Consider the following 12,117-nt stretch of genomic DNA (forward strand, 5'->3'; position numbering starts at 1 on the left):
ATGGGTTATACCGATGTTGAAAGGAAAGCTGCATACATGATGTTGTTCCCATTCTCTCTGTTGGACGAAGCTAGGGAGTGGCTAAAATCACATCCAACTTAGAGCTTGACTAGTTGGAGTGACTTGGAGTCAAAGTTTATGACAAGGTTCATCCCACCAGCTCGATATGTGCATGCGAAGTTTGAGATATCAACTTTCAGTCAAAGTGAAGATGAATCATTTTATGAAGCTTGGGAGCGTTTTCAGATGCTGCTGAGAAAATGCCCCAACCATGGTTTTGAAGATATAGACCAGCTTAACATATTCTGCAATGGATTGAAGCCTGAGACAAAAATGATTTTAGATGCAGCAGCAGGTGGAACAATGATGGATGTGGATGCTGAACAAGTTACAAGGATCATAATTGCCTTATCTTCAACAGATAGGCAAGCACAACACAATCAGAGGTCAGTACAAAAAAGAGGAGTGCTTGATTTGAATACATCAGATGCTATCTTAGCACAAAACAAGATTCTGACTCAACAAATTGAAGCACTTACAAAGCAAATGTCCAAGTTGCCGCAACAACTAAATGTTGTGCAACCCTCCCCGAGTCAACAACAAGTGATGAGGTGTGATTTTTGTGGTGGTGATCATTTAACTGGTCACTGTTCTATGTCAAGTTCTAATCACGCGGAAGAAGTGCAGTATGTCAACAACCAACCTAGACAAGGAAATTTCTCCAACAACCCTTCATATAATAATCAATTTTCGCAGGGTTGGAGGGGCAATCAGAATCAGAATTACGGTTGGAGACCAGAAGCAGGGCTATCAAATAGACAACCATCATTTCAGCAACCATTCCAACAGGATCAACATCCACCAATGCATGAAAGACTAACAAATTTGGAGGATACTTTGGAAAAATTCATGTAAGTGTCAATCACAAACCAGAAAAATACGGAAGCATCTATTAGGAATTTGGAAACGCGGGTGGGTCAGTTGGCAAAACGGATGGTAGAACAACATTCAGATCACCAACATTTTTCAGCCAACACTCAGACTAATCCCAAGGAGCATTACAAAGCTATTACTACTAGAAGTGGGAAGGTGATTGGTAAGGATGTTGGTGAGAATTTGGCGATGGAGGAAGAGGTGCTGAAAGGAAAAGAGATCGAGGGAGAAAAAAGTGAGTCTGGAGAGACACAAGATGATGAAGACGTAAATAGTGAGGAAGTGAATAAACAAAAGAGGGAGAAAAGAAGAAGAGTGATTTGCCACAATTGCAGAATCTTCCTTATCCAAAGAATCATTTCAATAAAGATAAGGAGAGACAATATACAAGGTTCATGGACATATTCAAGAACCTTCAAGTCAATATACCTTTCATGGAGGCCATGGAACAAATACCTACTTATGCCAAGTTCATGAAGGATCTGCTGACAAGGAAGAGGAAGTTTTCTGAGGAGATAGTGACACTTGAAGCTGGTTGTAGTGCTATAATTCAAAAGTCTTTACCTGAAAAGACTAAGGATCCGGGAAGCTTCACAATACCAGTCACTATTGGAGAGTTATCTGTCAGGAAAGCACTACTGGATTTGGGTGCTAGTATTAATCTCATGTCTTTGTCTATGCTAAAGAGAATTGGAGATTTAGAGATCAAACCCACGAGGATGACTCTGCAGCTTCCAGATAGGTCAATGAAATTTTCGTATGGGGTTGCAGAAGATGTCCTTGTTAGGGTAGACAAGTTGGTATTTCTAGTCGATTTTGTGATAATGGGTATTGAAGAGGATGCTGAAGTTCCTCTGATTTTGGGGAGACCTTTCATGAAGACTGTCAGGGTGAATATTGATGTTAATGAGGGCAAGATGATGAAGTGAACTTCAACGTGTTTGAAGCCATGAATCCTCCGAAGGATAAGCAACATTGTTTCAGAGTGGATGTTGGTGAAGAAATATACATGAATGACACACATCTACATAAAAGTAGTCCTTTAGAGAAAGCTTTGATGGATGCACCTGAAGGTATAAATGCGGAAGATGATAAGAGCATTGAGAACTGTGTAGCAGAGCTAGGTGTATACCGAGAAGTTTCATCTCAACATGTCCAAACTGAGGAGCTAACCAAAACTCAGGAAATTGAAACTCAGAAGTTGGAACTGAAAATGATGCCTTCACATTTGAAGTATTCATTTATGAAAGATGAAGGTAATAAATCGATTGTGGTTAGAAGCTCTTTATCACTCGAGGAAGAACAAAGATTGATTGAAATCCTGAAAACAAATGATGGAGCGATAAAATTGCAAGATCCAGCGTCTCAAATAAGTTGGATAATTAATGGAAAAATGGTCAAACCATACTTGGGTGGTGACGTCGAGCGGCTCACCACAATTATCCACCTCGAAAACACATAAAGAAACAGGCGTCGAGCTAATGACGCTAAACAAACGCTAACTGGAAGGCAATGCAGCTTTTACTGTTTTCATGTTATTTTGTTTTTGTTACCAGTGTTGTTTTGTTATATATGAATCATTGCATAAAAGTCTTGCACACACTCCACTTTTCTATCATGAGTCAACAATTGTCTTATGTAGCATATCAGATTCAATATTCAGACAACCAATTCTGGATGAACCTTGAAGATTTCACTGTCCAGTATCCTTGGCCTAGGGTCAGACCTACCTTTTTGGAGTAGGTGGGACCTTCCGGAACCACTGGATATAGGACTACTGAAGATGGTACAACCGCAGAGGGTGATAATCATGAAGATGATGATATGAAGTTCATACTCTGATGAGCCTTTGGGCTAAAAACTGGTTCCTTTGTACTTGTTTTGTTATTTATGTTTTGAATGTGTAGGATGTAAGTGTAGGATGCATGTTTAGGAGGTAGGTGTAATTTCATTATGTACTTTGTGTTTGGTTGTTTGCGGTTCAAGTTAAGTAACAAATGTAGTCAATGAAAATGTGTCTGGTTTAAATTTGTTTGCTAAGTTCAATCATGTAGTTGTGCTAGAGACATATGAATTGAAATATGATATAAGAATATGTGATTGAGATTGATTAGGGTTCTGAGTTTGACTATTTTTGGGATGTGGATGCTGATTCAGAAACAGGTCGAATAGGTTGAATAATGAGCAGTTAGTCAAAGGACAAAAGCTTATAGCCGGGTGAGTGAGTGCACCCCAAACACAGATGAGTGTCTTTGCTGGATCTCACCAATGAACTTTGCCTGATTTTTATTGTCATTAAGCAAGAAATATCATGGAAATGACTAAGGCTTAGTTTAGGATAGTTGAATTACAGCCAGAAAGCCTACCCAGATAAATCATGAACCAATTTTGCTAGCCCCTTTGAGCTGAAATATTATTTTCGTGTAAATTATGCACCTAAGCCACATTGAAATGTATCAATCCCCACACTTTTGGAGAGAGATCATTAGTGCATATGAGTCTTGGCGGACAATGAGAATTATGTTTGTGAATATGAAGGAGTGAAAGCAAAAAGACTTCTTCTTCAACCATGCGTTTAAATGGTAAAGCATGAAGTAAAGGAAAGAAAGAAATAAGTCAAAAATAAATCATGCAAGAAAATAGTGACTCAAAAGAAAAGAGTCGGTTGAAGAAGGAGAATTATATGGTTGATGGAAAAGAGCATGGTACAACAAAATGGAAAAAAGAACACGGGAAGAAAAGGTAAGTATGCACTAGTGGCCTACCTCCCTTTTTGAATCCTAGAAAAAACGAATAATATTTGTAGTCAGGCCTCATTACAACTCTGATGAAGTCTTTAGGATCCATGATTGAACTTGTGTATATGGCTTGATTGAATTGAAAGCCAAAGTCAAATTGTTTTAGGTCCAGCAAAGAGATGAGTGAAACACATAACCTGTGAGATTGAGAGAAGTCCTTTGATAGAACTAAGTAGTTATTCTTGCTATTCCGTTTGAACTTGAACTGCATGTGCATTCTGTTATCAGTTGGAACTTGGTCCACTATGATTGATCATGAAACAGGTCTTTGTGAACAAGTAAGTGAATCTAGCCGATGTCATGATTGGATGAATAATTGTTTTGAAAACCAGATGTATTGAATTGATTTATATTGTGTTACTTTGCTTGAGGACAAGCAAGATTCTAGGTTGGGGGATATTTGTTAAGTGTCAAAATGTTAATGAAATGTGTATGATTTTGGGGTCCTTTGTGTGGATTTATGATGTAATTGCATACAATTCCCAATAATCTAGCAATCTTGTATTGTTTAGGAATTTAAGTAATTGTTGTCGTTTGCATGTTAAGAAATGATGAAAAAAGAGGAAAAAAAGAGAAGAATATGTTTCTGAACAGCACTAGCCTCGCCCAAGCGAGGTAATGGTCGCTCAAGCCATAATTCAGAGGAAAATCATCAACAACATTTGGCTCAATTGGTTCCTACAAAATATAAACATTGAATTTAAATATAACAATTAATATTGTCACAAACTTTATACATAAGAACTTCAACAAATTTACTAACATCATCATTATCATCATCAATATCATCTAGTATGATAGCTGTAATCTAATCGAAGTCCACTTTTGATTTGGAAGATCCTGAAAATAGAAGAAAATGTATATTAAAATATAGTTTTATAATTTATTAGTAATTAAATATGTATAATTAAATATAAAACAAGTAAATTATCTCTAAAATCAATCCATAGCCAATCATGAAGGCACATTAATGCCTCTAATGTATGTGAGCGTAATCTACTACGATAAGGAGTAAGGAATCGACCACTAGTACTGAATGCAGAATCTGAAGCAACAATGAAGATAGGAAATGCTAGCAAGTCCTTAGCAATCATTTGCAAAGTAGGATATTTTGCCCCATTTGTCTTCCAGCAATTTAAGATGTCAAATTCACATTCTGTTCTAGGCAATAATGATTCCTCTAAGTAGTGGTCTAACTCTGACTTACAATTTGCTGAGTTGTAATTTTTAATAACATACTTATCAAAATATGCATCATCATCTATTCTAGAGTTCATGTTTACATTTGATGTTGAACATGAAGAATTAATCTCATTATCCTTGAGATTTTTACCATACTCTGTTACTAAATCTTGGAAAATAGAGTTCACATTTTCCATTTGATAATATGATTCTGATCCATAAAATTTTGGAAAATAAAAGTCAACAAAGCCATCTTATATACCTAGGATCTAAAATGGTGCCTACAACCATCACATAACACCCCAATACTTATCAAATTTTTCCATCATGGTTTTGGCCATTTCATGAATAATGATATTTGGAAAGTTAGCCCACTCTATTAGTGCCATTTTAATTTTACACAACTTTCGAAAATAAACATTTGCAATCGGATATTTTATGCTAGAAAACAACTCAGTTACCTTATAAAATAATTCTAACCTTGGACAAATTTCACTCACCATCTCCCAATCACTTTTACTTGGAACATCTTTATATTGTTCCTTACGTTGTGATAAACGTTTAAAAACATCCTTATACTTTATGGCAACACTCAACATTGAGAATGTCGAATTCCACCTAGTCTTACAATCAAGAACAAGCTTGTTGTCTATCGAATATTTTCATGTTCACATGTCTCTTGGGATTTTTCTTCTCTTTTACGAGTAGCTGTCCAAAATTCAACACTATTTTTAACTTTTACAATAGCATCAGAGATAATGGACAACCCATCTTTAACAATTATATTCAAAATGTATGCAGAACACCGCATGTGAAATAATTTACCACCCAAAGTAAATGACCTTAGTGAAATCTTCCCTAGAATGAACCTTATCACACTGTCATTTGTAGTGCAATTATCAACAGATAAGGTGGATAACTTTTTATCTAAATTCCAATCCATCGAACATCGAAACAAGACATCACCAATAACTTTGATAGTATTTGAAGCAGACACATATATAAACCTAACATTAGAATGAATGTTTCAATATTAAAGATATGAACTATTAATAAAAAGAATGTAACAATAATAATATAAGTTTAGTGTTATTACCTCACAATTCGACTTTGTAGGACCCATGAATCATCAATGAAATGAGCAGTGACATTTATGTAACCTCTGCTTTGGTGGCTAGTTGTCCACATATCAGTAGTAATTGCAATACGACTTGAATTTTTTTACAATAACTTCCTTGTAATCTCTTTCTTAGACTCATAAAGCTTCATTATGTCACTCTTGATGGTATTACGAGAAATCCCCTTAAATGAAGGTTGTAGAGATGCACAAAATTCTTTAAAGCCATAATGATCAACCAATAAGAATGGGTACTCATGGAAAATGATCATCTTGGTTAAAAATATAAGAACCAGTAAGTACTTTATCTTTCCCTTGTTTCTCAGTTTTGAGTAAACATTGTCTTATATTGAGTTATTCTTTGTGGACAACAAGCAAAGTGTTTGCATAAGTCTGATGTTCTTTGCTTTGATTCACATAAGAGTTTAGCATACCAAAAATTGCAAACAACTTTCTCTTCACCACCTATTACCACCAACTCAAAGTGTTTCCAAATAGGTGAAATAAATTTTTGTTTTTTCATCTCAGTTTCCTTTCTAGTTGAGTGTTGATTATCAGATTGATTTGCACTTGTTTCCACATTCATAGGGGCTAAATTTGACTCCCATACATTTGATGGAGTTTGCACAATAGAGTCTTGTTGCGTATGATTAGAGTCTTGTGGATTAAATATTCTACATATAGCAATAACAAAGTCAGTCACATAATGAGAATAAAGTTTAGTCACAAAATGACAATAAAGATTAAAAAAAGAATGACAACAAAGTTCAAAATAAGAAAAAGTAAACATATTTTCTAAAATACATCATATTCTAAAAAAATAAAAAAATAAACATATAATTATTAATTGTCAATCTTAATTGTCTATGTTCATAAATTTAATCTTGTTTATTGATATTTTCATTCCTTTATGAGAAACCAAATTAATATATGAAACCAAACCAAAGTTTAAAAACACAAGTCAATTAAATAAAACACAATGAATTGTGAATGAATGTGTTGATGCAATTGAACAATTAAATATTGCTTCTTGACAATGAGAACAATTAAATAGGACACTAGAATAATTATACCTCTATTACTAAATATTGCTTATGGACAATGAGAAAATCCAAAGAAGTAGTCATATATATATATATATATATATATAAATAGTGGCACACACTTACACAATGTTAATGTTACATTGTGGAGAATAAGAATATAACTATATAATCTTAATCATTAAAATAATTATATATATATATATATATATATATATATATAAAAGTTGAGGGATACTAACTTGTAATTAATGATGATATTGGAGAGTAAATGTGTGGTGAAGAGGGAGTGAGTCTGTGACAAACAGCAGGAGAGAAGAAAAATAATGGAATTAGGATTTAGGAGGAAAGTAGGGAACAATAGCTACTAGGGGAAATTGGGTTATGTAATTATATATATTAGAACGGGTCCGGGTACCAGTGGGTCTAGGTACCTCGTTACTCAGCCCCGCCCTATTCAACAACGGGTCTAAAAAATACCTAGACCCAAGTACCCACGAGTCCAAAAATATAGACTCAGACCCAACCTATTGCGGGTACCTACAAATCTGGGTACCCATTGTCATCCCTATAAATGACTGCCACCTCGTCATCATCTTCAACCTCCAGAAGGTTCTCACCCCAACAAGATTCTCTATCTGGCCATAAATCCACATCGTTATCACCGGAAGCCCGAGCCACTTGGTCATCCTTTGGTTCACCCCTGCCCATCGAATTCCCAAAAACAAATTAATCAAGAAGAGGATCCTTCATAACCTCGACAATTTTCACTGATGCCATATAGCCATCAATCTTGACCTTTTGAATACATTCAATCTTATTCGTCAACAAGGTGAGAAGGAGAAAGCTCCTGACATCCACCCGATTCATCAAACGGGTATCATCATTCAGTGTAACTAAGGAACCAAATGAGCCAACCAAGATCTTAAAGAAATCTTCAGATCAAGCCTGAACCGACACTCCAAAACAAAGAACCCATCAAAGTCTTTCATTTGAAGTACATTGCGGCGTCCAAGGCTTAATGGAGTTGAAAACAAGCGAACCCCAACTTCCTTCTCCCAATTGTTGGAGATCCAACATCTCATCACACGAGTCACCATGAAAGTTCATTCTTCTTCCCCTATTGGAATAGCCTTAACTGATAAGTATCATTCATTCGCCAAAGCTTCTTGAATATTGAAAATGTCTTTTGCCCTACAAAGTTCAACCACAAGCAAACCATGTACTTGATCCCGAACATTACTGGTAGTCTTGTATTCTAACATATTCTCTGAGTATCCTTCTAGCTCTAGACTACTATTGGACCCATTCAACAAGATATCTTTCCAACTAAGACCCTTCCTAGCTGAAAAGTCCTTTGCGCGAGAAGTTGAATCCCCTATTTCTAACAGCATGAAACTCTTGGCGGAGATAAACTTTTCCCGAAGAGTTGAACACCTTTCTCTGGAATCTCGGAGCAATGACTTTGATCTTGAAAAGACCAATCCAAACATTTGACAAATTAAAGGTCAATCTATCCAAGTCTTCAACCTTCTTGATACAGAAAAAACCAAACCTCCTACCCTTTTTGTCTCCTTTCTTAGGAATGAAAACATCACCAACCACTCCCCATCTTGAGAAAACTTTCCACAATTCTACAGTCCTAGCCTTATCTGGAATATATTTGAAGATATAAAGAAATGAAACATCTGTCAAAGGAGATAGATACCATCTCATATGTCGGTCTTGTCTCCCTTTCCGTTTTCTCACCCTCACCCACTCACTTTCACTCTCTCTCATCTCTAGTACAATCTTTACTACTTAATAATTAGAATAAATATTCATTTCAGTTCCTCATGTTTTTCGACCTTGCTAGTTTGATCTCTCAAAAATTGAAATACCCAAAATAATCCATAAAAGTTTCAAATGTAGGTCAAATTAGTCTTTTTAGCATGTTTTAAACACTTAGTAGGGACTAATTTGATATAAAAAATGACTAATTTGACCCACATTTTAAATTTTTGGGACCATTTTAGGTTTTTCAAATTTTGAAGGATCAAACTCGTAAGGTCGAAAAACATGAAAGACTAAAATAAATAATTACTCTAATAATTAACAGCTTCGTCTCATCAGTACAAAATTGATTTAGATATCTTTATCGATAAAAAAGTAGTTGTATAAGAAAGTATTCAAAATTTTCTTTGAATATTTAAAAAAATATTTGGTTAACTTCAAAACTCTAAAAATAGATTTTCCATCTATTCTAAACAATTTTAGAATGTTGATACCTCCAATAAATTAAATAATCTGTGTCGGTAAAGGTGTTCACAAAAACTCATACAATTCATAGGACCACTTTTCAACAAATATAATGTTATAAGACTACTAACTAGTTATACTTTTATAAATTCATTTTATCACTTTAGATAATAATTAAATTTATAGTAGAAATTGAGCTCGATTAATGGGTCAAATAATCACAAATATGGTATTTCTTACAAAATTCCACAAAAAAAGTAATCCTTAAAAAACCACAAAGTACTTACCTTAATTGTTCCTAAATTAATTACTAGAATTAATTTTGAAGATTTTATTCACATTGTATAACGGATTAGGAAATACTATAGTAACAACGCGCGTTGATTCAAGTGGTACATGTATGATTCCTCTTAAGCAAGAACCCGGATTCGAGTCTTGTGGATGGAAAAAATGCCCGTTGGGAGAGTTAGCCCCACATACCTGTGGATGTTCCCGGCTCGAACAAAATTGCCTCAAGTGCGATAATACCGGTGGGAAACAAAAAAAAGAATAGGAAATACTAGAGTGAGTTTAACACATTTCATATGGGCTAAATTTTATCTAAACCTTTAGGCTTTGTTTGGGAGTTAGGAGGGAAAGGAAAGGAGAGGGATGAGAGGGTAAAGAGGGGGGAGGAAAAGAAGGAGAAGGAAGGACAAATCTAACTAAACCCCTCCATTGTTGGGAGTGTGGAATTTAGATAGGAGGGGATGGAGGATTAATGTAATATAAAAATACTATTTTACTTCCTTCTCCCTTTAAAAAATCAATAGTATGTTATGTATTATACGTTATAGAATAATATTAGTAAGGGAATTTATGTAATTTGGCTTATTTTCCTCCCAAAACACCCCAATTTGGGGGAACTAGGTATTTTGGCTTTTGGAGGGTTTGAGGGATTTGAAAAATCCTTCAAAACCCTCCCATCTCCTCCACTAAACTCCCAAACAAGGGAATCTCTCTCCTAAACCCTCCCCTTCCCCTCCAAAATGGTACTTCCAAACACACTCTTAGGTTTCACCCAATAAATCGTGAAACCCAATATGTTATACAAGAGCAAAACTAGTTATTCAATCAAACAATGAATTAAAGATCCTATTATTCTTTAGCCTAAAAAATCATTTAAGTGTATTAAGATTTTCATGTGTATCAATTTCATCCATTTTTTAATATTATCAACTTATTCTCCATATTTCTTCTAGGAAGGGGATCTACTTACTACAGGAATAAATTTAAAAAATTTACTATACATTTTAACTATTAATTTTAAGAAAATCTAATGATTTAAAGTAGTGAGTAAATCATCTGTCTTTCTTCTATGTAACCCATATTAGTCAATCATCACCATTAATAGACATGTATGCACATATGGCATTTTCTTTATTTTTTATCATGGAAATCCATAATAGACGTGTTTCATTTATTAAAAACAAAAAATAAAAGCGTAGATTTTGGTTCTTCTTCTCCCACAAAATACACAACCATAACCATGATCTTAATCTTCAACATTACAAACTTACCTTATCCTTCCAAATTCAAACATATTCCATCTAATTGCAACGGAAACATATCTGATGTCTCATAGTTTGTGACACTCCATGTGCCATAAACTTATGATTGATCAGAAAAATATTTAATAATTAAATTTTACTTTAAATATATTTTTCTGACCAATAACAAGTTCATGACACATGAAATGATACAAACTGTGTGTACGCAATTGTAACATGCTTAACCAGTTTGCAATTGTAACATGCTTAACCAGTTTGCAATTTCTCAACTACACTGACTCACCCTTCCGTCATCTTCTCCCATTGTCCCAATTAGTGTGCACATGAACTTTACATAATCTATTTGCACCAGAAGGCCACTCATCTTAAATTACATTATGGTAAATGCACCATTCAAAATTTTCTTCCCATAAAGGGTAAAGGATTTTAGAATTTAAGGTTTGCAAAGGGAATTTTTACTTTTTTAGATTAAGGCTATTGAATTACCAAAAAAAAAAGATTAAGGCTATTGAAGATAAAAGTGAACATATCAAATAGTTAGAATACCATTACCTAACATAAGAGTTAAGTGAGTGTTGATGAAGATAAAGGGTGGTGGAGGTGTCATGTACCCCTTTGTTTTTTATTATTTAGAAAAGTAAAATCATAGTTTAATATGTATTAACTTTATATTTTCTAACCAATTAATATATATGAAATGATAATTATCCCAAAAGATAGAAAATGTACTTTTTATGGAGAAGGGCCAAGAAGATACATCAATTTTTTTGTTGAGTAAAATGACCTAATTTCACTTAATTTTAAAAAATCCACCTTGGAAGATAGCGAAAATATAATGTTTGTAATTAGTATCACAAGGTTGTCAATATTAACTATATATTGAAGGTGAAAATGTTTTTATATCATTAATGCACAATCCAAAATTTATTTTCAATTAATTCTTAAACAAAAAAATAATGGTTAATGTATTTTCTATATACTAGTATTTACATTTTCACTATATACATATTACACTCTATTAACAAATGAAAATAGATAAAAAGATTAACATGAATCATGAAAAAAGATAATACATTTATGCACTGACAATATAAAATTCATCATTAATTTTAATATATTAACAATATAAAAAACTTTTATACAATTTATTTGATTGATGTATACATTTTTTTCTTAAGATAAGACTTTGTCATAATTAAAATTTTCTACCACAAAATTGGCAGCACAAAAATATTGAGAAATCTAAATTTTTTACT

At 33.8% G+C, this 12,117-nt stretch overlaps 1 protein-coding gene across 1 annotated transcript; it reads left to right on the forward strand.

The window, feature by feature from the left end:
- The first annotated feature begins 993 nt into the window (after positions 1-993).
- Positions 994-1,862, forward strand: LOC109336963. Its single transcript, XM_019573808.1, has 2 exons — positions 994-1,200; positions 1,287-1,862. The coding sequence occupies exons 1-2, from the start codon at positions 994-996 to the stop codon at positions 1,860-1,862; spliced, it is 783 nt and encodes a 260-aa protein (XP_019429353.1).
- The last annotated feature ends 10,255 nt before the right edge of the window (positions 1,863-12,117 follow it).

Source organism: Lupinus angustifolius, unplaced genomic scaffold (genome assembly GCF_001865875.1).
Source record: "Lupinus angustifolius cultivar Tanjil unplaced genomic scaffold, LupAngTanjil_v1.0 Scaffold_1_550, whole genome shotgun sequence".
In the NCBI taxonomy this organism is placed as follows: domain Eukaryota; kingdom Viridiplantae; phylum Streptophyta; class Magnoliopsida; order Fabales; family Fabaceae; genus Lupinus; species Lupinus angustifolius.

Coding starts and splice junctions, on each gene's coding strand:
- LOC109336963 (XM_019573808.1), top strand. CDS start 994: ATGGTAGAACAACATTCAGATCACCAACATTTTTCAGCCAACACTCAG. Junction 1,201..1,286: donor AGACACAAGATGATGAAGAC/GTAAATAGTGAG, acceptor CCTTATCCAAAG/AATCATTTCAATAAAGATAA.